The 26,266-nt window shown below is 40.1% G+C and overlaps 1 protein-coding gene across 4 annotated transcripts in view; it reads right to left on the bottom strand.

Annotated features, from left to right (window-relative positions):
* Positions 1-14,954: 14,954 nt before the first annotated feature.
* Positions 14,955-26,266, bottom strand: part of LOC121281843 (copper-transporting ATPase 1-like) — a 75,026-nt gene continuing 63,714 nt past the window's right edge. For all 4 annotated transcript variants that reach the window (XM_041194894.1, XM_041194892.1, XM_041194895.1 and 1 more), the window contains 3 exons: positions 25,262-25,379; positions 21,859-21,961; positions 14,955-21,510 (listed from right to left, as the gene is read on the bottom strand). In XM_041194894.1, the coding sequence (XP_041050828.1) occupies positions 21,243-21,510; positions 21,859-21,961; positions 25,262-25,379 (489 nt within the window). In that variant the 3' untranslated portion in view covers positions 14,955-21,242. The remainder of the gene's footprint in view (positions 21,511-21,858; positions 21,962-25,261; positions 25,380-26,266) is intronic.

Raw genomic sequence — 26,266 nt, 5'->3', positions numbered from 1 at the left:
TACTTACCCTCTGCTCCTAGTCCTAATGACAGGAACACAGCCGACCAGTGAAATGTTTGTTTCCTGTGCTAGCCTGAACAATGGGATGACATATTGCACATTGCAAACCTATCATTATTTGAAAAAGAGCCCTTTCTCGGTTCTTAATTTTTCCCCACAGATCATCTCGCTGTTTACATAACCAGTGCACAAGGGTAGGGAGAGCCTTACTAAATCACCGTCAGCCCAGTTACTAGTTGGGGTGTAAATGTGATACTGGTTGCCTATTAATTTGATTCGCTGCAAAATTTTAAAAATTCTTTTCTTGGGATGTGAGTGTTGCTGGGAAGGACAGCATTTGTTGCCCATCCCTAATTGCCTTTGAGAAGGCGGTGGTGAGCCACCTTCTTGAACCTCTACAGTTCATGTGGTGTAAGTACACCCACAGTGCTGTTAGGAAGGGAAAAGATAACTAAGGTCCTGGCAATGACTGGCAAACAAACACTTGGGCAGGATTCTGGCCCTGATGCCAGTGAAAGTCAACGGCTCTCCAAATTTTCCCATTTTGCCCGTGACGATGCCCGCCAGTGTCAGAGCCAGAAAATCCTGCCCTCAGTTTTGAATGCTTTGAGAAGAATTGAGGCTAAAGACAACTGTTAATATAAACATATTATTCCTATGCAACTCAATGGTAAATATGTTTTGATATGTGCCAAAAACTGTTTTGGTTGCACTGGTAAATGTCAAACATTTTAGCAACTTTGCATCAGTGAATAGGTCACCATGTGTAAGATTGTTGGTGAGCCACTGGATTTTACAGAACTTGAATAAAGGAAAAAATATCAATTTAAACACATATTAAATGGGACTAAACTGATAATTCACAGCACCAGGAGTAGGAAAACAGAGAAACAAGTCAACGGTGCAATCATTGAGTGAACCAGGTTTATCTTTGTACTTAACAGTCACAGTGGCGAGATAATTTTAAAATATATTCTTAGAATTCTGAGGGAGGCAAGGAAAGAAATCTGGGTATCATTAGCCATCATTAAAAAACAAGAATGTTTCAGTCTGTTTAGTGTGGGCCACCAGTGGACGCATTGCTTGAAGCAACATTGCCTCTAACAAAATGCCCTGATCCTGAACTATGCAATGCTGTAGTGACAATCTGCATAATTATTAAAAGAGCTATTGGTCCCTATCTTTACAGTGACTAGGGGAGGGGAGAGGAGGAGGGGGTACGGGGAAGGGAATGAGGATGTGCTGTTTACTACCTAAAGTATGGCATTCCCCAGACTCCGCTGAATTTAACAGCCAGACTTGATTACCATTTCCCAGCTTTCGCCAACCAGTTTGGAAGCTGATTGAAAGATCTCTGGCTGTTGGGTGGGTAGCCCTGGAGCACCAGACCACAATTGGGGAAGTTAAAGAAGGAAGTGTGGAGGGGGGAGGTGCAACCACTGTTGTGGGGTTCTTCAAATAGTATGGGTTGAATTTTAACCCTGTTGCGGGGGGGGGGGAACATGATGGAATTAGAAGATTGTCACTAATAAATGCAACTGTGAAACCTTTTTTGCCCAGAGAATGGTTAGAATGTGGAACTTGCTATCACATGGAGAGGTTGAGAAAAATAGTACATAAGGGACTGAAGCAGTTCAAGATGGCAGCTCACCACCACCTTCTCAAGGACAATTAGGGACAGCAATAAATGCTGACCCAGCCAGCAATGCCCACATCCCATGAATGAATACATTAAAAAAAGGGAAAAAGCAATAGAAGAATATGCTGATAGGGTGAAATGAGGTAGAGTGTGAGGAGGCTCTTGTGGCGTGTAAACACCAGCAGGGACCAGTTGGGCCAAATAACCTGTTTCTGTGCTGTAAATTCTAAATGTGAACCATAATCTGGAAGGGATTTTTGAGTATTGCTTATGTTCTACAGGGCTGACAGAAAGCAAACATTGAACCAGTACTTAAAAAGGATGACAAATATCTCCCAAGTTGTGGAAGTACGTGAACCCCAGTAGTTTAATAAGCAAGAATCAGCATGGATTTGATGGGGGATTTCTGTGTAACACATCCCCTTGACCTTGTTGAGGACGTTACACAAAGTATGTAAAGTTAAATTCCCTATGGTAAATCGGGTAGATTTATTTCACTTTGAGAAATCTTTACACAAAGATTTGCATAAATGATTTATAATGATATTAAAATCCACAAGATACCAATACATAAGACTTGGATAAGAATTTGATTAAAAATACATCAGTGAGCGAACTTATGAAAGGTGTAGTGCCTTAGAGTGGGTGCTTGGAGAGCAGGGCTGAGGTGTTTAATGCCTCTGTCATCAATGATGGAAAACAGCTATCAGTAAGGAATGCACAAAGAAACAGAGTTGAAGGAGGGCACAAAAGGGCAAATAATGTCAGCAGAATTTGCAAAGGTGGAATGGTTGAGACAGCAGGGGGTGTGAACATGAGGGTGAAGATGTTTAAATTAAATTAATTATGGAATAGGGAGCCAATATAGATCAGAAACAACAAAGTCAATGGGCATACAGGTCTTACTGCAAGACAGGACACAGATAGCTGGGTCATGGCAAAACTGGCCTTTATGAAGAAGGCTGACAGTGAAGATGTTGGAGAACTGAATCTAGAGATAACAGTGTTAGGGGGAATACAGTAAGAGTTTATTGAAAGGGAATTACTTAGAATGTCCAAGTAGTCAGTGCCATCAAATACATTAACAGTTAAGGGTTACCAGATGAGCTTTGCACACCCTTAGAGCCTGCAATCACCAGAAAGACCCCGGGAACTAGACTGGAGATGGAGGATGGAAACAATATAGATTAGGGGTCCTGGAATTAGACTGGAGACAAAGATTGAAAATAATATAGACTAAGTGTGCTCTTCAGCAGATAAGGAAAGGCCAGATGGCTCCAGCTTAGATTGGGGGAGAAAGCTTTGCCTGGGTGTAGGGGGAATGTGTACCTATATGTTGACAAGATTGGTATCTGAACAATGTTCTTGTACGTGACCAATAATGTGTAAATATGCTGAATACTTGTAATTTAGCAGAGTGCTACCTCAAGCTGCTTGAGGTGGCTCTGTCCTTGCAATTGCTCAAAAAAACGATCGTAACCTGTACCTGCGTCTTCTGTGGTCTGTTTGTCAAAGCTGCCACAACAGCAGAAGCTTAGATTAGGGTTCTGGTGACTGTCCAAGCTAATGGAGGTGAAGACTTGGTGATGGCCAGAACATGGGGTTTGATTCATCCTCAGCAAGTAAAGAGGGAAGGGAATTGAGTCCATGGAAAGTGGAACAGCTTATGGTGGGGTCCAAGTGAAGTCAAGTCTTCCTGATGTTCATTTTCAAAAACTTTAAGCCACCCATGAGTAATGTCAGAACAGCAGTCTGACAGCACAGATGCAATCATGGGGTTCATGGAAGTGATGGAGAGATAGAGCTTTGTCTGGAAACTGACAATTTGCCTGGAGTGATGTAACCAAGGGTCAAAATCCTGGAACTCCCTCCCTAACAGCACTGCGGGTAAACAACACTGTTCAAGATTGCAGCTTCTCAAGGGCAATTAGAAATGGACATTAATTGCTGGCCTAGCCAGTGACTCCCACATCCTATGAAAATAATTTTTAAAAGGTGCAGCATTGTTAGGAACAGTGAAGGAACAGCAATATAGTTCCAGATCAAGATGGTATGTGCCTTGGAGCTGGTGCTTCCATGTGTCTCCTGCCCTTGTCCTTCCAGGCTGTAGAGATTGTGGGTTTGGAAGGAGCAGTTAAAGGAGCTTTGGTGAGTTGCTGCGGTGCGTCTTGTAGAATGTACACCCTGCTCCGCTGCACGTGGGTCGGTGAAGGGAGTAAATGTTTAAGGTGGTGGATAGATGCTGATTAAGCAAGCTGCTTTGCCCTATACTATCGCAATGTGGCAGAAAATGAAATATACATTTTCAGTGGTTAGACTGCCCTCAAGCCATTCAAGGGAAAAGGTCTTAGAGAAAATTAGAAATAGAACACTTACCATCTCATTGAAATCAGCTACTTCAGCCGACAGAGAATGGAATCTGGAACTGCCTAGTCTGCATTGTTAATCATTGAATAAACATCACAGAGGCTGTTTGGAATCTCACGTGTTATTGTGTCATTTCCTGAGTACGACTCTCCCAAATAGAGCATACTGACTTTCAATACAATGGCGCTAACATATTGCACCACTTAAATTGATTTTTCTTATTCAACGGGAAGTGTTTCACATATATTATTTATTATTAGAGAACTTGTTTAACTATTTCAGTACCATATCTTCTGGTAAAAATATTTGAGCTATTGTTTCAGCAGTGAATATGCATAGAGAGACCAGCAGCAAATTCAGACTGAAAGCAATAAAAATTACCTGTGGTTACATAGCACCTTATTATCTTGAAAAAGCTCGTATTGATATATTTTGATACAAAAACAATTTTACTTCATAAACTTCAGTCAATTCCAGAATAATTTTCTTCATTGGAAAGCATGTAATAAAAACAGAAAATGCTGGAAAAACTCAGTAGGCCTGGAGTGGAGAGAGAATGCCAGACCTGCTGAGATTTTCCAGCATTTTCTGTTTTTATTTCAGATTTCCAGCATCTGCAGTACTTTATTTTTATTTAAGTGAGTGGATGTACAGTTTGGTATGGTAACAAACTATGGAGGTAGAAAGATCATAGGTTCAATCTCTGGTGTATATTGATAGGCAATTTCAGTTAGCATGATGATGAGGTTGCTATAAATGGCATCAACAGCATTGGGTTTGGAACTGGAGAATTGGGAAAACCATCCACATTTCCCACTGCTGTTTGCTCTTCCAGGACCTTTGTGATAAAGTATATTTGTGGTGTAGCAAAGGATCATAATTGGCTGAATAGCCTGCCAATAGTTAAGTATGAAGAGAGGCTACTTTATTGAGTTACTAGAAGGTAGCCACCAGTCAGTTTTTTTTTCAGTATTACATTGTAGGATACTGCTGAACTGTGCAATTTGGACTGTTGGCCCACTTATGTGTGAATCACAATGCCTGGCTATGTGCTATGACTTAGCTTTTTCAATCTCTCTACACACACACTTAAGAACATAAGCAGGAGCATCAGTAGGCCACATGCCCTCCTTGAGCCTGCTGATCATCTACATTAACTTCGCTTTCCCATTCTATGCCTCACACCCCTTGAGATCCCTTCATCCGTATGACGTATCCACAGAAAGAACCCCTGCCCTGTATTTTAAAGCACTCACTATCCACAGAAAATATGTGGAGTGTTATTAATAATGATTAAGAGTATATAAATTGCCACCCAGACTGGAGAACAAGAAGTGAGCCCAAGAGCAAACAGTTCAATTTCCTGTGTACGTTCCTGGAAACCACAGGCTGAATTTTCGCACCTTAGTTTTTTTACTGGTCCACAAGATCATTTTTGGTTCGCAAACCCGATTGTTGCAGCAGCGAGACTGCCAGTATAATCTTCTGGGTTGGAAATTCAATCAGGGATGTGGGAAGAGGTTGACTCAGTGCGTGCAATTACAATGGCTGTTGGCAGGCAGCCTTCACTGTGTCTACAGTGAGCCTGCTGTTGAGAAGAAAGAGACGAGAAGGGCAATGCCAGGGGTGTAGCACTGTCACAGCACTGCTCCGGCACCTCCAACCAGAGGCCGGAACATTAATGCGCAGATGGTGCAAACGCGGGGATCCAGGGGCTAGACTGCGGCAGACACAGGGTCTGAAATTAAAACAAAAAAACTGCGGATGCTGGAAATTCAAAACAAAAACAGAATTACCTGGAAAAACTCAGCAGGTCTGGCAGCATCGGCGGAGAAGAAAAGAGTTGACGTTTCGAGTCCTCATGACCCTTCGACAGAACTTGAGTTCGAGTCCAAGAAAGAGTTGAAATATAAGCTGGTTTAAGGCTCTTCCCCACCCCCCTCCCCCCACCGCCCCCCCCGCCCGCCCACACACCTTAAACCAGCTTATATTTCAACTCTTTCTTGGACTCAAACTCAAGTTCTGTCGAAGGGTCATGAGGACTCGAAACGTCAACTCTTTTCTTCTCCGCAGATGCTGCCAGACCTGCTGAGTTTTTCCAGGTAATTCTGAAATTAAAACCTTGTCCTTATACAAGCAAGGTCAGCCAAAGGCAAGGGGTGGTGGCGTTCCCTCGGGACAAGAGCCACCTGGCCTCTTCAAAACAGCAAAAAAAAACCCAAAAGCAGCGAGAAGAAAAAGATACTGAGGATCATGTCAACCGTTCACTTTTTAAAAAAAATGCTAACTTCCTGGAACTGATGTCCACTGTTTATTCTAAACTGATGAACTATCTTTCTTCTGTCTCAGTGCATTTGATTTATTTACAAAATGTAACTTAATTTTCTCTTATGATATGCGTAACAAAAGTTAGGTGCACTCTTCATGTGCAGTTGTCTGTAACACTTCAACACTTCTGTGTCTCAACTCTGAGCTGATGTAAATGGAGATTAGAATATAGTAATAGCTGTGGTGCAGTAGATAGTATTTCTTCTAGAAATATTTCATGCATTAGTTCTATTCTTGGCCGGATTGAAAACTTTTAATTAATTAACTGCTACACCAGTAAAATAAAGAACTGTTTTAATTAACTACACTTCAAAACGATATTCTTCAACTATATTTAAGAAAAAAATCTGTAAAATATAATGAATAAAATCAATTTATTTGTTTCTGGATATTAAGAAATTATGTAGCAATGTTAACCATTTTTAGAGACAGGTTGGAATGGGCGAACGAAGCTCTTTCACCACAAACCTCTCTAGAGCTGGCTGAATTAGTGTAGCTTTTGGGGTTGAAAATTTGAGCAGCAGTGGGTACAGGCTGCCTGGGAGCTCGGGGTTTATCCAGGTCACTCATTGGGAAACCTGCTGGTCCAGTGGCTTTTCTGGGGCGGGCTCTTCCTCACTCACTCCCTCTGTCGCCATTTGGTAAACTCGTCTTTGGCCAGGGTTTTCCAGTCATCAGGCAGGCTCAGCAGGAGTGGGCAGGAGCGGCCTCGAAGCCGATCAGCTCCGCACCGCAATTTCACGGGGGGGCAGGCCAATTAAGGCCCATCCTGCATGGATCGTGAGCGACCTGTGCGGGCGGGGAGGTGGAAGGGAGAGTCGGGTCCAGCGCTCTTTTGGAAAGAGCCTTTCAATCTCCCCGAGGCAGCTCCATGCCTCAGGGAAATTGAAGCGCTTTTTAAAATAATATATAAAGGACATTACAAGTTTAATGAAACATCTCCCCTCATGTGACTGTGTCACACGAGATGGGACATGTCTTTATTTTCAAAATAAAGTTTTTATTTCATCAGTATTAGCTTTCGGAAATCTCATCCCGCTCATGGATGAGTTTTCCTAAAAAACATAAAGGTTGCTTGGCCTATTCGCCTGACGGTTGGCAGGTCATTGTAAAATTCAACGTAATTACCTAGATAATGGCCTAAATAGGCCTTTCATTTATCAGTGAGCAGTCAGCCAGCTCTGGCACACATCTGCTGAACGAAATATTGCGCAACTTCGCGATGATGCACACCCAATGTCATCGCATATCATTGTATGTTCCGGTGTGTCGTGCGTGCGCCCACACACCGAATGTAAAATTCTGCCCTCAATCTCCTCTCAGGGTTTCTTCTCGGTCGCCCTCAGCAGAATCATGGTAAGACATGTTTAAACCTGCCTGCGTTGAAGTGAACTGACCTCCGTGTTTTCAAACATTGCACGAGTGAGAGTATTGTGACCGAGTCCAACTGGGGCTGGAATGCGGCATGCCTCTCCCTCCCTCGGTTTTATCGCCATACAGAGGTTGGTGAAAAAGTAAAAAGTTGTATTTCTATCAGCGCTGTTTACAATCTCAGAACATCCCAAAGCACTCGACACCCAATTGAGTTTGTTTAGAGTACGGTCACTGTTGTTGTAAATGTAGGTAATAGATTGGAGATCTCACATTAACAAATTTTAGACTGAAGATTGGAAGTATATGGTTTGGCGGTGGGGATAGGTGACTCTGGAGTGGGGAGGGAAGTTCTAAGTGGAGGTGTTGGAAGGGGTGGGGAGGGAGGTTGGGGGCATTCTCAGTGGAATCCACTCCATTAATTGTCTGAGCAGATTTTCAATCTGTAAGATTGGCATTGATTTTAATCTTCACTGCCTCCAATATTGAAGCTACTCATTTCCAGGAGTAACACATGCAGGGGGATTTGGCTCATTGATGACAGCAACCAGAACTGGATGGAAATCTTCTCGCAATCATGTAGGGCTGCGTCACTTGTGACGCAGAGGCAGCCAGTGCAGGGACCACTTCGAGTGAATTCTACCTTCGTTATTATGCAGGGCACAAGGGCAAGCTTGCCACAAGTTCCTGGAGTTTGAGTTCAGACTGGATGGTAAGAGTTGCTGGAATGTCCACAGCTCGTGATGTGGCTGTGAATCCAGAGCTTGGAGTGGTTAAGAGATGGCAGAGGGGAGGCCGGGCCCAGGGTCCCGGGCCTCAAGCTGCTGCTGGATGTCTCTGAGTCAATGTGCAGCGGCAGCAACAGCAATACCCCTCCTGTACAGCTCCCTGACTGTAAAAAAAAATACAGATCCCAGAATTCTCTGGACTCAGCTTTCTCATAAACAACCATTTCAGGGTCTTTGAAGCTCAAGGCTCCTGGGATCTGAAGCAGCACCAATATCCCCATACACCCTGCTGTGTTGCCTACCGAACATTAATTCCTTGGTTGTGATGGCCTGAGGATCTAAAACACAGTATGGCATTTGTATTCCCTGCTGGCAGCTTTACCTGAATTTACAGCACAGAAAGAGGCCACTTGGCCCACTTTATCTATGTTGGTTTTTATGTTCCACACAAGCCTCCTCCCACCCTTCTTGATCACACTAGCAGGGTAACCTTCAGCTTCTTTCTTCCTCGTGTGTTTATAAAGCTCCTTGAGTGTGTCTATACTAGAATCATAGAATGGTTACAGTACAGAAGGAGGAGACTGTCCTTCTGTCAGTTCACTGCAACAGCAACTGAGCTAATCCCACTCCTCCACCTTTTCCCTGTAGCCCTGTAAAATATTTTCTCTTCAGATAATTATTCAGTTCCCTTTTGAAAACTGTAGCAGGAAGAGATCGAGTGCTCACATCAGTGCAGGCGCAGGGGAGCGTGCAATGAAAGCTCTCTGAAGGCAGAGCACTGCCTCAGGGAGCTGAAGAATTTTAAACCCAAAAATAAAGATGATGAAATTCCAAAAAAAATTGCCACCCATAAGAATCACTCACCTAAATATATTGATGACTATTCCCCAAACATTTTTATTTTAAATCAATATTGGAAATCTCATCCTGCCCTTGGATGAGGTTTCCTCAAAAATCCAAAGGCCGCCTGACCGATTCACCCGCCAACCGTAATGTTGGACAGGCAGTGAAAAGTCAATTAATTGCTACGTTATTGGCCTTAATGGGCCGCTTAATTGTCGGCAGGCATGCTGCTGACTCTCGCGTGTGCCCGCCGACCAAAATATCTCAAGTGCGCAATGAGTGTGGGACGCTCAGCCGACGTCAATCACTCACTATTTTACACCTGACCTGGTCGGGCACATGCCTGCCCATGGGACCTAAAATTCTGCTCCATGTTTTTAATAGGCTTGAATTAAATGTTGCGTAATGAAAATCAAACTGAAGAAAAAAAAATTAAGTGTCACATGTGACAGCGTCACATGAGCTGAGATATGTCAATGAACTTTAATTAAAACTTTCATTCAATTCAGAAACACTTCATGAATCTTCATCCCGCCTGTGGATGAGGTTTCATGATAAATGCGAAGGCCGCCTGGACTCTTCGCCTTCCCACCAACATTAATGTTGGACAGCAGCTCCGTTAGGTATTTCAATTACTATTTAAATGGCCCTAATAAGCCTTTGACAGTTCGGCGGGTGTGCACCAGATTCAGCTGCACGCCCACCAAACTGAAAATCTGAATGATGTACAATGACATCAGGACGCACACCTGATGTCGGCGAGTGGGCCATAGTTTTACTGACATTTGGGAACGCAACTGATTAATACATAGGATAACAATGCAATAGTAGATTTAAAAATGATATCGCCAACACATTTTATTTGAGCTCCTGCACCTCAAAATTTGCCACGACACCACTGGGCGAGACGAAATGGAGGAGTGAAACATCAGTAGCACTATCCAGGGCATCGGTCTCCGGGAGATAATCATCCAATTGGCACCTTTACTGTGCAGATTGCATATATTTTCATCCCATTACGACCCCCATTGTGAGCTGATGAGCCGCCAATAAAATTCCATTGGCCTTGGAAAAATGAGAGTTTCTTTCATTAACAATCTCAGTTGGCTTCTTGCCACTGCCAGGTGGGCTGCTGTCAGCACACAGACACTCGTTTTAGAAAGGTGGGGAGGAGATAGGAGTGCACTGGCATTCCTTTTCAATGTCATTTTTGCCTTGTGCATCCCTATCCAAGGACTTGGTAAAATACCTCACACCCATTTGTTGGGGCACATCACTTTATCTAATACAATTGCAGTTTATAATCTTATTTTCAGTAGAAGAAAATTAACTTGATCACAAATTCAGGAGAATATCGACAGTAATAGTAGATGATCATTTAAGTTGTTTAGTTGATATTCCTCTGTCCAGAATTTTCACAAAAGGTGTAATAAGCCCATAAAATATTTAAAATATATTAAACCCTTCCAGGCTGCATGAAATTATTTTTGATTTGAAAGATGGAATTATAGTGAACCTCAAAATTATAGTAAAAGACGAGTCAAAAAGTCATCCTCAGATCCTCCCAAGAAAATAAATTTCTCAAGGCAGTGCACTTTCTCCATTAGTAAAACATTCAACAATGTTGAAAACTACACTTTTAATTACTTTAGGAAGCTCCCAAAGTTATGTGATCACATGCCTGTTTAAAGTTATCAACTTTCCAAACCTCCCCCCATCTTTACAGAAGATATGCATTGAGAGCTGTTTCTTAGCTGTCAGCTCACGAAGCCTCCTAAGTTGACATCCGTGATGGAATCATACCCATGTCCACTCATAGGCTGAAAAATAAGCAATGAAGCTTGCAACAAAAAATTTATTTAGGGACAACTAAGGAGACTATGATAAACTGGATGAAATTATTTTGGCTATAACCTTTCTGGCAAGTGATGAATATTCCATGACACTCATTGTAGATGGTGGCCAGAGGTGGAGATGTCAGGATGAAAACCACATATCACAGATCAATCTCTGAACGGCTCTTGAAGGCGATGGTGACCTCCAAGATGTCAGTTATTTTCCTTGCATTTCTCATTCTATTGGTGTCAGCCACTATCGTGTACATTACTTAACTAGTTATGATCCTCAAATTCGACAAAAATTAGCATGACTACCCAATTCAATAGAATCCTCACCAAATCCTCTTAACAGTGGTTTGGAAACTGCATGTTTGAGGAATCAAGGGTAGAAACCATGATTTTGCCTCTTGTGCAATCAAGGGCACAAAGCTAATTGCATTGCCCTTCTGGTACTACTCACCACAGACCTTAGATTGAACTTAGCACCTTCCTTGCCATATTATTCAGTAGTGGATGTCAGGAAGATATAATAATTCTCAATATTACTGGAATTTACTGTAGAGTAATAGTGGTGTGTGTGACTTAATTGAATTAAAGGCAGCTAGTCCGAAGGCTTTGATGTAACAGAAGATAAGATAGGTTTGAAATGTTAAGTCGGTAAACATAGGTGTAAAGGGAACATTTGCATTTTTAAATAAGCCAGACTAGATTGATTCCAAAGGAGGGGTGAAATGTTTCACCTAGCTAGGATAAGTTAAGAAACAGCATGTTTATTTTCCCCAAAGATTACTGGCAAAATTGATAGAGAGATTTTTATTATTAGAGAGGTAAAGTCCAAAGATATAGTGAAACAATGGGAATTTGCATTCAAAGGGGAGAATATGGATAAAGGAGAGAAGGCTGTTTGCAAGGGAAGGAATTCTAACATCTAACAAGTGTGAAAAGCCACCAGCATCTAAGCCTCAAGCTGTTGTCTACAAAGAACTGAAGTTAAGAAAACTCATTTTGAATTGGATTGTTCATGGTACCGTGTTTCTTTGCCTAGGCCTTTTAAAATATGTGTCTCTTACTATTGCCTTAGCGAAAGTGTAACTGGAAGTTAGATTAACTAGGGAAGTTAGAAGTTATCATAGTAGTAATTTGCAGATATATGTACTTAAAATCATGTCTTCTATTAATAAAAGTTTAATTTAGTTTTGTAAGAAACCTATAAGCCTCGGTGGTCTTATTACTACTGAGTTCAAATTGAAAATTTGTTTCTTTCTCTGTTGTTGATTTCATACCCCAGCACGTTGTATCTTACGCTTATCCCAGGGGCTCCCAAGCAGTGGGTGGGAACCCTGGTAGGGTTGTGGGATCAGATTTTAGGGTTGCAAGCTCCAAGGTTGTAATGGCAACCATGGAGTGAAGAATGTTGTGACCAGTTCTGAGGCCCAATGATATGTGACCCTGATTTATTTTTTCTGGCTTGCAATTTATTGGGAAGGGAGGAGAGTGCAGAGATTGATCTGTGATATGTGGTTTTCATCCTGACATCTCCACCTCTGGCCACCATCTACAAGGAGTGTCATGGAATATTCATCACTTGCCAGAAAGGTTACAGCCAAAATAATTTCATCCAGTTTATCATAGTCTCCTTAGTTGTCCCTAAATAAATTTTTTGTTGCAATCTTCATTGCTTACACACCCAAATTACTTAACTTTTTGATTTTCAAATATACAAATTGCAAAACAAGTTGTACCAGTTGTTTCAAGTTTCCCTCTGGAATTTGCGCAGCTCAGCATTTACAATCGGCTGTGCTATAACATGGACCACATGGTGCATTCAGTCACTGCAGTATCTGAGATGCCTACACATACTGTGAGAAGACTATTTTGCCTTGGTTCCCACTGATTTTATCTTTCATTATTGCAGTGTTGTTAGTCCTTATAATACATATTAAATTTCAATATATTAATAGTTAGCTCCCATGATCATAACACATTTAGAATAAGCCATTGCTGCCCAGACATTTGCCCTGATGTGACCCCATTTTAATACCTCAGGCCTTGTGCGACTCCAGAGTGATTTTTTTTGGGGGGACAGTGGGGGCAGTGGGGAGGGTACAAGTTTTGTTACAGCATGACCTTCCCCCTCACTTTCTGATCTTCCAATTGGGATTCCCATTGATAGAGGTGACCCTGTCATGCATGGGGTCACTTGAAGACTAACTCCCTCCCAATGAACTGAGAGCCAGAAAAATAAAAATCAAGTGTGTTCACAGCAGACATTGAGGCTGCCTGTGTGAAGCTTGCTCACTCTCCTCCCTTCCCAATAAATTGCAAGCCAGAAAAAATATATCAGGGTCACATATCATGGGGCCTCAGAACTGGTCACAACATTCTTCACTCCATGGTTGCCATTACAACCTTGGAGCTTGCAACCCTAAAATCTGATCCCACAAGCCTACCAGGGTCCCCACCCACTGCTTGGGAACCCCTGGGATAAGCGTAAGATACAACGTGCTGGGGTATTAAATCAACAACAGAGAAAGAAACAAATTAATCCCTATAGCTAGCATAACTTACATGTAGGTGAGCAAAGGCATGTTGGTGCCCAGATCCATAAATCCTGAAAAGGTGGCATGAAAAGTTTATATGTACAATCATATTTACAAGCAGTGTTGAATACACCCAAATTACTTAACTTTTTGATTTTCAATAACATGCCAAAAATGAAAATAAATAACCTAAGTGAACTCCTAATTTTTCATACATTATGCCATTGGTAGAATGTATGTTTGGATAAATTGTAAGATAAATTATCTCCAACATGTCTTCAAAGTATAATTTGTTTGTACCATGTATTAAAAATGGAGTACTATATCTTTCTTTAAAGCTTGGGTCAGTATAGGTTGTGGCAGTGCAAGCCTAACTATTTATCTTTTTGCAACGAGTTTACAAAGTTTGTATTTTTAACCTTTCTTTCAAAAAGGAAAATAACCTCATTCAGACACATATGGTCAGTAATCTTGTATATAGTCTATTATAAGAAATATATCTGTCACTAAATTTATGGTACACAGCAATGTTTTTATTTTTTGTTTTGTTTTTATTTACTGAATCAATGTGTGAAGAGGGAATTTTTAAAGCACAATTTGGAAAAACCAAGATAATTTGCCATTTAAAGGACATGGGCTTCAACACAGCATTGTCTCTCATCAATACCAAGCCCTGCAAAGATGTTCAGGGTCCTGAATTGACCGCCAAACTCACCTGTAACCTTTGTCTCATATTTAAAATCACTTGAACTTTATCTGATCTTCTGTTCTCCTATAGCTCTTTGGTTCACCAGCTCTTTGAAAATCCAAGCTTGGAGTGAACGGTCAACTACTTCTCGATTTATCCTAAATTATCTTATCTACCTTTTAACTGCATTAAGGACTTTTACCAATGACTTAAGTGCTTCAAAATAAGGTTGCCAAGGAAGTTCAAAATTGTTAAGAGGAAAAGGAACGTTTGAAGTTGGGATATAGATACAGGTGGTCTTTGCATCTATTCCTCATCATGTACATTAATTTTCTCTAAACCAGAAAGCTCAGTTTATCAAACTAACTAAGGAAGGATCTAACAATTCAACAGCATCAGTAGTGCTAGCTGAGGACATGCACCTACAACCAGCATGGCAAGCACTAAACTACAAGAACAGTATGCTAAGACTAGATGAGAAGAAATGAGCTGACTCCCCTTTCTTTCAACCCCCTTGGCTTAAAATCCTCCACCTCCACCCCCACTCCCCAATGGATACCCTTTTCCAGTCCAAATGTGTTTACTTTTAAACAAGGAGCCAATCAAACCAGGTTTTGAGTCAAAGAGTATGTTTATTAGTCACTAAAGCTGGAGGAAAAATAATAGACGCAACACACATGCACACAGATTAAAAAAGGAAGTTAAGGGTTCAAATAAAAATTAAAAAGAATATACAAATAATTCTTTGGCTTGTCTGTGAGGCATAGATGGTGGTACGTTGTGGCTGTTAGGTGATTTCAGTAGAATGCTGGAGCTGACTTTGGCAGTTTTGCAGCCTGTTGGAGACATTTGTTGGCTCGTCCCCACAGAGAGATGGCCTGCTCAACTCTGCAGGAGTGACCGAGGAGGCTGTCCTGTTTCTTCCCGCTTGCCATCCATCTCTGCTAAATTACACTTGTCTCTAGAGAGAGAGAGATCCTGCTATTCACCAGCAGTATTCTTAGAAGACTGGTGTGTTTCTTCTTGCTTCTCTCACTTTGTCTTAAAGACACTTGTTTTCAGCAAGAGTGAGAAAGACACACACATACAGAAAAGTGTTCTTCTTGTTTCTTTGTCATTGTTCTTCTGCTCTGCCTAATACTGGTTGATAGAACCAGTTTTAAACTCATTTCTCTGCATAGTCCCGGTTTGGGGTGGTGGTGGTGGGGGGGGGGTGCATGTCTTGCATCCAAAGTCCATTTAGCTTTCATCTCAGAAACCTTTTGACACATTCTGAGATATAAGTCAACAGGAGATGGTTTTTGGATGTCTGAAGGGATGTTGCTGGCTGGGTGGGAAGGGGACAGTTTCTCTTGTCTTCATGGAAACAGTGAATTAAAAGTCTGGCCTTTTGCATTTCATATACCTTCCCTTCAAGTATCTCTGTTTGAAGTGGGCCTTGACACCTCTTGAGGTGTGAAACTCCATGCAACCTCTTAGGACAAGTCTGCCAATACAATCCATGTAGGAATTTTCCAGAAGGGGTCCCTTTACCGTATTAGCCATCTTTTGATAGCATCCTGTCTTGTATTTTTTTTAAAATATCTTCTTCAAGCAGTTCAATTTGTCCATGGTGAAGTTGTAGGCTGTGGTCGCTCTCACACCGACATAATGTCCACTATCGTGACAAATCGGATCTCATAAATCAAAATAAGTGTGATCCAAAATTCAAGGCAAATACACAGAATTTATTTTTTTAAAAAAGCTACCCCAAAAAGACCACATAAAATACTTATTGTTTCTGCATCAACATTAGGCACGGAGCAAATTATAATTTTTTTTGCTTCTAATTCTGTTGAAACAGCTATTTCCCTCCATGGAGTAATGTTCCATTCATGCCAGACACGTTGTCCGTGTGTTCTTTACTCTTACTTAAGCCTCAGCTACTTCCACACCAGCTAGCTTACAAATAACATTGACTCAGTTTACTCCAAAAGAGAATATAAATCATCAATTAATACACTAAAATCCATGTCTCAAAGGCAGCACAAGGCATTTTTAATTGTTCAAGTGGTAGCCCACCACAACTTTAGGCAACACAATCCAATTCTTTGAGTAACTTTTCCAAAACATACATATTCTCTACAATGCTGTACAAGTTCATAATGGAATAGTCTAGCTACCTGGAAATCAAATTCCAAAATGGCAGGGGTGGTAATGGAGTACGTTATGAAACAAGGAAAGTTTTTTTTTTGAAGTACTTCTCTTATAAATCCATTAAGAAAAACACTCAAAACATACCTTATATTTAAGGCACACATTTTTTCCCCCAGAGTTAGCAGTAGCTTTATTATTTAAGTACATAAATAAATTCAACAGTAATAATATTAATTGAATTGCACAATAATTAGATATTTTTAAAAATCATTTTAGGACAAAGGCTTTACAACTTAGGAACTACTCAGGAACAGGATAACCCATCTTCAAATAATTGATTTGTGACTATTCGTTCCCATCTCGACTTAATGTGATCAATTTTCTCATATCAGTGGGAGAGCATTTAGGGGAGTTTGGATTGCATTGTGACAAAAGAACACATTAAACAAAAGAATTGTAAGTTTGGTAAAAAAAAATTCAAATCAATCCTGTTACATTCACATTTGTGCAAACTTCACCCTAAAATTGCTGAGGGAGTGTGATTGGTTTGTTAGTACATTGAACCTTAGTGAAAAACTATATAAAGTATTAAGTTACAAAAATTCAGTCAGAACTTGCCCAGTAGACAGTCCGTTGGCTCAGCACTGACTTCTGCAAGCAAACAACTTAAAGATTCCCTTTTATGTCAATGTATACATGAACACTGTTTTGAGGGTGCTGCTCTCTTTAGTCTTGAGACAAAGCTGCAGTGGAATAAGTAAATGCCATGGAAAAGAAGCCCAGAGCTCACATTGAGGTATGTCTTAAAAGAAGAAGGGGCACAGAGGTATGTCTTAAAAGAAGAAGGGGCACAAGTTCAAAGTGATGGGAGACAAATTTAGAACCAATATCAGGAAGTCCTTCTTCATACAAGATATGAGTGCATGGAAAGCTCTTTTGAGTAGGATACTGGAAAGAAAATTCCTGCAGTCATTTCAGAGACAGTTGGATGTTGTGATGAGTCACAGTAGTTTTTTTCCTAATTAGGTCAGTTATGTTTGGCAGCACGACCTTCCACATCTGCTCTTAGCTTGTGACCAGGGATACACAGTAAAACAGGCTGGAAATTTTAGCACCAAAGTAACGTGATGTAGCTGAAAATATTTTCCTACTAGATTAATAGGTAAAATCTTCCATGTTCATGAGAGCAGCTTGGAGGTGGGGCCTTTGCCAAGGTATTGCATGTTATACTATAACAGAGGCAGATGTAATGATTTTATGAAACTGCCTTTGATATATTTAAGTATTAATGGCAGATAACCTAATGTTCACTTGAGGAATAAGAAACCGAGCCAAGGTTTCAGCTCCAATTGCTTAAAAAGACAAAAGCAAATAGATATATGAACTTTGATAGAGTCAACAATAGGACAACAATAGTGTTAGTATAGCAACTCCTCAATAGAACATTATCTGCTGCATTGCAATCTTGGATACATCATTGATGATTCCTACATTAAAACTGAAAACTATAGCAATAAAGGCTCTCTAATTTTGACCAAAGCATGTTCCTAATGAAGCATTATCAGGAAATGCCAACATTAACACCAACATTTTCTTCTTTGCAATTTTCTAATTTAGTTTCAATAATTTCAGCAAGAAAAAAAAATCACAAATATAAAACTATTAATTTCATTTGCGATTATTTTCTAAAGCAATTTTAACCTGCTTCATTGTTGGAGATTCACGTTTTTCTTTTCGGAATCTCTCCCTCTTACCTAATTATTTCCCCATTGTGAATGGAGAGGATGAAAAACAAAGTGGATTCCCCAAAGTCTGCTGAAATTCCTAAAGCAAAGCATCTGTCACCATTTTAAATCCAAAATGTCCATTCTTACTGACTTTATAGATGCAATCTCAAATGTGATGCAAACATATTAAATGACTAGAACTGAGTGTAACATTATAAATAAATTTGTGGACTTAAATATATATTTTCTGCATTCTACTAGAAAAATAATTAACTGTTGTTGCTTTAGTATTAGTTACAAGTTGCCATTTATCATATATTCCTAAAGAATTATCAATTGTCACAATGTCACCAACATGAAGGTTTTAAAAAACAAAATCATTATAGTCTATAGCTTATTGAAAAGACAAAGAATACTGAACATCTGGTGGTACTTTTGGGACAGTAATACCCAGCATCTGCTGAAGTTAATAATCTCTTGCATTAAGTTGCAGCCTATTATCAACATTTCTGCACTGGTAACCCGATGGATAAATTTACTTTCAAGCGCGAGTTCGAGACATCACTTAGATCTTGGGTCCAATCTTGGTCTGTGATGCATTAGATCATGTTATTTAGAGTTGTATAGAAATGGCCCTAGCATTTTTGGCTTGAGCAGGGGACATAGGGCAGAAAGTCAGTAAGGATTGTTTCCCCTCAACATTATCTAATGGTCCTTGCTGCAAAACGTGTATGTAGATATTATATCATGGTAGGACTGGGCTTCAACTGGTATGGCCCTGGCACACAACGTTTAGGGTCACATCTTAGGATTAAGCACGTAGATGAGGTACCAAAGAGCTGCCAGTTCGATATCCCAGTACAATGTCAGTACACTTAGAAATGGAGAAATACTGGAAAAGAAATGTTTTCTCTTCACAATGGTAAGATAACAACTGGTTGAACAGTATGAGTTGAAATGAATGCTAGGTGGATAGGTGTCCAAATATCAATGTATGCAAAGTATAATAGGGAGAACAAAGTGTGGATGACAGCGATACACTTGATATGGTAAAAAAAAGTCAATGAACAAATACTGAAGTGAAACAATTGCATATCTTAGGAGTCCATGAATTGAATAGATTGAGAGAACAAAATAGATGTGTCGTTTATAACAGACATCTTGCATTTGCACAATGAGAGCTCACCAGGTTACAACATGTAAACGCCCAAGAGGAATTAACTGAATTATTAATTAATTCTATTGTCATAGAATCTTGTGTACAGTTTGCATTTTCACACTGACCTAAGGCTTTGTAGTGAGGCCAAAGCATCAATGAGGTGAAAAATACAATGGTAGTTTGATCCTACAATCTAGCTGGCATAAAAATCATGCAGATCTAACTGTGATTTTCTAGAAGTCCCACTATCAATGACATCTTCACTCACATCATTTTATATACAAATTTGGAGTGACCTGATTTTTAAACAGGGAGACACATTCATTTTACAACAACATTTAACTTACAAGATTTTTAACGTTACAGCCTTATTGATTAGCTGAAGTAGTTCATTCCCTTGGGAAGAAACTGTTAAGTTTTTCATTTTTCTGCAAAACTAGAGATAATGTACTTCATTGTGATACAACAAACACTTCAACATTGCACCTGTAGTCCATGATACACTTATAGTACTAGGTGTGCACAAAACAAATTGAAGTAAAAAAAAAAAACCATTTCCCTTAATGACAAGTACCCTTCCAAACTTTGGATTTTTCTCTAGAATTAAACTGTCATTTCTACTCTGCTGCTAAAATGAGTCAGGAAACAGCTGGGGAGGGGCTGAGCAACTAATCCAATTCTTTTAATAGCAGATGAGGAAAATATGGTAGAATGATTCTTCTCTGTAAGAATCTAGCCAACACAGATTGGCTGGTTCCTCATTTAAAAGCAAATAAAAACAATTCCAGGCATCAGTACGAAAGTTTTAAAAAAAAGATGGGGGTAGGATGTTGGGCAGAAGGACGATGCTGTGAAGGATCGTCTGCTGTGTCTAGCACCAACTGTATTCAGCATTCATTTAAACACAAATGATGGAGCTATACACAGCTCCAAGTAAGATACAATGAAAAACGCTAACCAGCATTTTTAAAGTTGTTGAGTAAAGTTTCTTTCACATAAGAGTTTGGAAAATAGATCCAACATTTTTAATGTCCTTCAATTTGGAACCTCAATATTCAGGTGCCATTTAAAATCACAGCAAGAGTATAATCTTGCCAGAACAAACAGAACTCACTGCACAGCTTTTGTTGAAAAGCATCTCCATCATGTTGTGTGTCTGCTATGTTTGGTTAATTACACCACGTACCCGTTTATCAGATTCAGCCATTACTACAGAATCTGGGATTTCTGAGGTCACTTTGGCTTGTCCTACATATTGCATTACCCTTTAATTAATAGAAAAATATAAGGACATGGAATAGTTAGTGATCAGCTCAAAGGATGAATTTGGTCCTTGCTAGATAGGAAAGAGTGCCATAGGCACCATTCCAAATCACTAAAGTGGCTCAATGTGCTTCACACAACTGAAGTCGTTAGGAATTCAGTCCAGTCATTCAAAACCTCCAGCCCGCAATGGTACAAATTAAAGGTGTGGGCTTCTAGATGGAGATGGAGTTCTGTGTGAAAGCAAGAAAAACTGACATTCAACATGTCTATCTGAATTCTGCTGGTTGATCATGGAGGGTAGGGATTCATGATTCATGCACAAGAGAAAAATCAGGAGACTGTTATTCAAAACATCTTTTCCCTCCTGGGTACAAAAGGAGATTACCAGGAGCCTGAAACACAGAAAAGATTAAAAAAATAAAGTTTGAAAAAAGAGATAAATTACAATTATACAGTAGTGTATCAAGTATACTAGCTCACAGCAAAACACAAATCTGCCCCATCCTTCGCTTGTCCCCGAGAGTCCAATCCTTGTGAGACGTAGAGGCTGAGAAGGTACTGTGTTTGGGAGAACAGATCTTGCAAATCTCCTGCATACAACCGGGGCTTTGCTCAGACTGCCTCATCCTCATCTCTCCCCAAAAGGAGATTATTTTTGTCTGGATCATGTAGAGGGATGTTGGTCATGGATCGCCTTTCAGACCTGAGAGAATTAATGGAGGCTCGGCTGTAGTGTACCACTCGGTCCAATAGGCTTAGCTTTGGCGACTCCCGCCTAGCCTCACCCATACCAATGTGCACGCTGATGTCAGACAGAGACTTCTGCTTCATGTGATTCCGAGCTCTGTTTTCTAACCTGGCAGGATCGGGTTTCTTGTAACTGAAAAGGTAAAAGAAAAGATGATTATATTGCTATAAAAGTGAATCTCAAAAACAATAGCTTCAAGAAAAAAGGTATAACTAGCGAAATTTAAAAAAAAACATAATTCAACCATAAAATGCATCAAAATTTCTTGTGAGGTTTCCCCTATGTAAGCCCTTACTGTGCATGGATACAGTCCTACTAGCCACCATTCAAATTATCATTCTTCATATGACACACTGATGTTGCCCACATTCAACACCTACACACTTTCCATTAGGAGTTTTCTGCCCCTTCCCTAAGTCAGTGGCCCTCAGGCCAATTACCCACTAGATTAAAGCCCCGATTAAAGAAGCAAATACTTACAGCTTTAATAATAGAGAAGAAAGCACCACAGAAACAGATGACGCTGCCATTGCAGCAGATCCCATCCACGGTTGTAATATCAGTCCCACAGGTAAGAAGACACCTGAAAGCAAAGAATGTAGTCACTCTATCAGAGAAAGGGCAGAATTCAATTATCTTCATATTTGCCCTGAAATACATTATTTATCAGGTGAAGTTGACAAGTTGTTACCTTTCCACACAAGTGTAATTGTTCAAAATGATAGGGGCTTGCTGGAACACTATGGGTAATTTTCTGATTTCAAATGCTTAGGAAAGTGTTCATGAGGTTTGGCATATCCCCATATGTGTTAAAAAAAATTCCATGGTTGGCAGTGGCCAGCTAAAAACTTGTGGCCCAGCCAAGAAACAAACGGAGGAAAAATTAACACTAACAATAAGAGATACTCAGAAATTATTATTGAGTGTAACTGTTTCATTCATGGGCCAAAATTTGGCAGACGGAGTTTAACGTGGATAAGTGTGAGGTTATCCATTTTGGTCGGAAGAATGAAAAGGCGACTTATTATTTAAATGGAGAAAAACTTCAGAATGCTTCAGTGCAGAAGGATCTGGGTGTCCTCGTGCAGGAATCATTGAAAGCTAGTATGCAGGTACAACAGGTAATAAGGAAGGCAAATAGAATTTTGGCATTTATCGCTAAAGGAATAGAGTATAAAAATAGGGAAGTGTTGTTGCAACTGTACAAGGCATTGGTGAGATCGCACCTGGAGTACTGTGCACAGTTTTGGTCCTCTTACTTGAGGAAGGATGTAGTTGCATTGGAGGTGGTTCAGAGGAAGTTCACTAGATTAATTTCAGAGATGCGGGACTTGTTTTATGAGGAGAGATTGAGCAGTTTAGGCCTATACTCGCTAGAGTTTAGAAGGATGACAGGAGATCTAATTGAGGTATATCAGATGCTAAAGGGGATAGACAAAATAGATGTGGAGCAGATGTTTCCCCTTGTGGGGCATTCTTAAATGAGAGGCCATAGTTTTAGGCTAAGGGGTGGTAGATTTAAATCAGAGATGAGGAGGAATTACTTTTCTCAAAAGGGTCGTGAATCTGTGGAATTCACTACTTCAGAGTGCAGTGGATGCCGGGGCGCTAAGTAAATTTAAGGAGGAGATAGACAGATTTTTAATTAGTAATGGGTTGAAAGGTTATGGGGAGAAGGTGGGAAATTGGAGTTGAAGCCGAAATGAGATCAGCCACGATTGTGTTGAGTGGCAGGCCAGGCTCGAGGGGCTGAATTGCTTACTCCTGCTCCTAGTTCTTATTCAGGTGTTCACATGAGGAGGTTTGCAAGTAGTTTGTAATTGTCAAATAGACCAAAGGGCATTAATGTGACACGTGTGGGGAGGGGGTGCTCACATGGGAATACACAAATTTGGACTCAGGCAGCCAATATCTTAAAAAGAGAATTTGACAGGAGTTGCATCTGGGCTGATCAGTGATAAGGAAAGTTTATTACAGGTGAATTCAAGGTCATGCAATTCAAAAGAAAGAATCAAAGGCATGTGCACTTCATGGTCAGACAGTGCTTGCCAAAGAAGATATTGAGATTGTGGTGTGAGTTGACTTGTCTAAATAGTGTGAGGGAGCAATAAACAGAACAAATAGGATGCTGGATTATTGCTGGAAAAAAAATGACATTTTTGTCAAAGCTTTTTGTCTTAAACTCATCAGGATAATTCGCAAGAAAATACCAGTGTCAGGGGAAACAACATATTTATACTGAATGAGAAGAGAGTGCTGATTGGATGGCAAGTGGACTTTGATTAGTAGATGCATTGCCATGATAAATGCACCAGTTGATGGTGACTGATAATTAACTGCCAAGCATTGTTTGAAATTTAAATCAGGCAGCTTTATTGTGATTGGTCAAGACTATTGTGCTGGGGAATGAACTAGCGAATGGATATCACTTCTTTGTTTAACTGAAACAGGTGCAATGTGTGTACATGTTCTTTCTGTCTGCAAAGAACAGGATCCTGTGTATTAACATATGCAGCTTCTTGTACACATAAATGCGCCTCACTGCAAGCCCGACTGACAATCTTCAATTGGTCGTCAGTGTAATTCTTAGCACTGAGGATTATTTAGAAATGTTCTTTAGCAGATGGTACATTCTCCATGGCAACACCTCTACCAATCCAAGTCCACTTGCCAACCAATCAGCACTCTCTCCTCAAAGTATAAATATGTTGTTTCCCTTGACATTGATACTTTCTTGCAAATTGCCCTGATGAGTGCAAGATGGCAAAAAAGGTCCTTTTTTCCCAGCAGTACTCAAGTTCTGTACCACCAAAGGACTTATATTGCTGGATTATATTGCTAAATCATGAACCTAAAAGGCCAGAAGCCATACTCAAGCTGCAGGGTGCCCTGATCAGCCTGAAACTTGGGTACAGATCAAGTTACTATGATATAAAGGGGGAGGGGGCTGGGTAATTCACTTGCTAAAGTAATTAATTAATCTCCAGGGCCAGACATCATAGTTACAAGGAATAACTGATAGTGGAAATAAGTCAATGATTGTAATGCCAATGATTGTAATATTCATTGTTTGTACTGATACACCTTATGATTCATGTTGTATAAGTTGAACCTGATTGTATTTTTGTGATGGTGATTTTGAAATGGTTCAAAATGTTGTTGAAGATTTATGAATAAAGCATATTTTTGCAAAAAAAAAAGTGGAAATAAGTCTGAAACAGTTGGCCTGTAACTTCTGAGCTCCAAGGCATTGTAACAGGGTGGGGGTACCCCAAAGCCCAAAGATGCATTGGGGAACCCTGACAACCTCCGGATGTCCCCTGGTAAGGATTGCATGGCAATCACCTGGGAAGTTCAAACTCCCATTGGGCAACTACCCTACAATTGGAACCATCCGCAAGTATGCTATAAAGCGCAAACATCGCATGGTTCTGACTGTCTTACCAGAATAGTTAGCCAGGAAAAGTTAGAAGAATTAAAACCACTTCTACCTCCTGGATAACTATAGTACTGTCTGCACCGCCCCCCCACCCCCAAATCCCACGCCCCTCCCCACAGTATTCTGACTCTGATTGCCACTCCATGGAAGATTAGGGCCAACAATTCTAGATAAGCCATCGCAGTACACTTTGGGTCCATTTAAAATAAATATTACATACAGAAATCTCCCACTGCAACCAGGAAGTTGTTGAATCCCGATACACTCTTGGAACAAAGTTTGTTAAAAAAAGAACTTAACCATTGCAAATCCTCCACTTCTCAGACAAAAAGGCTTAAAATTATGTGTATTTTTGTACACTCAGGACATTTCCATTTGTTTTTATTTTGTGCACACACTAAACAGAAAAGTTTAAAAAAAATTGAACACAGAGATCACACTTACCAGCAGCAATGGGAATGCCAACAATATTATATATTAAAGCAAACACAAAATTTATCCGAATTCGCTGGACGGTCTTTTTAGATAAGTGAATACTTCCCACTACATCAAGGAGGTCATTCTGTGGAGCACAGAAGAGTGGAGAAAGAAAATATTACCATAGTGTGCTTGCCATACTTGAGAGTTGTGTGTTATGTATATGGTAAAACCTCATGTTCTGTTTGGCTCTACAGTGGCCAATTTTCAAATGTGTGCCACAACAGCAAGTCTTTGCAGGCTATCGATCAATGGATGAAATCACTGTCAAGCCCTGTGCTGTTCTCAACCAACAAAAGCATAATTGTACAGGAGGAGGAGTGCGGAGGTTCACTTCATTTTGTTATTAAAATTTATTCTTGAGATATGGGAATTGTTGTCCATCCCAAACTGCTCCAAGAAGTGGTGAGATTTCTGTTGTGGTTTGATGCAACTGAGTGCCTTACTAGGCCACATCCAAGGGCAGTTAAGAGTTAAAGACATTGGTGTCAGACTGGAATCACAATCAGTCATATTAGGTAAAGACAGCAGGTTCCCTTTTCAAAATGGCAATCATCAACCAGTAGGTTTTTAATGACAATATAATAGCATCATAGTCACGTCTATTGATTCCAGCTTTTCCTTAATTTCCAGCTTTTTATTTAAAAGTAAACAAATTTGTAAGTTGCCACAGTGACAGTTAAATTGATAGGCTCTGGATTACTAGTTCAATTACATTATTACATTACCATGCCTTGATCTTAGGCTACTTGATCACACAATACCATAATTTAATACTCGTGATGAGAATTATAATTAAAGCAATTCTGATGAAAGGTCTGATGATAAAGATCTGAAACTTTAGCTCTTTCTATGCATGCTATCTTTAAGATATTACTTTTGAGAAAAGTGCAAGTACATACAGGGATTCTACCCGGTCACTGGTACAAAATGACCAGTGCCTATCCATAAGTATTCTTTGCAAGGGAAAAT

The sequence above is a fragment of the Carcharodon carcharias genome, chromosome 9 (genome assembly GCF_017639515.1).
Source record: "Carcharodon carcharias isolate sCarCar2 chromosome 9, sCarCar2.pri, whole genome shotgun sequence".
Classification (NCBI taxonomy): Eukaryota; Metazoa; Chordata; class Chondrichthyes; order Lamniformes; family Lamnidae; genus Carcharodon; species Carcharodon carcharias.
This window is presented reverse-complemented; position numbering and strand designations above follow the sequence as displayed.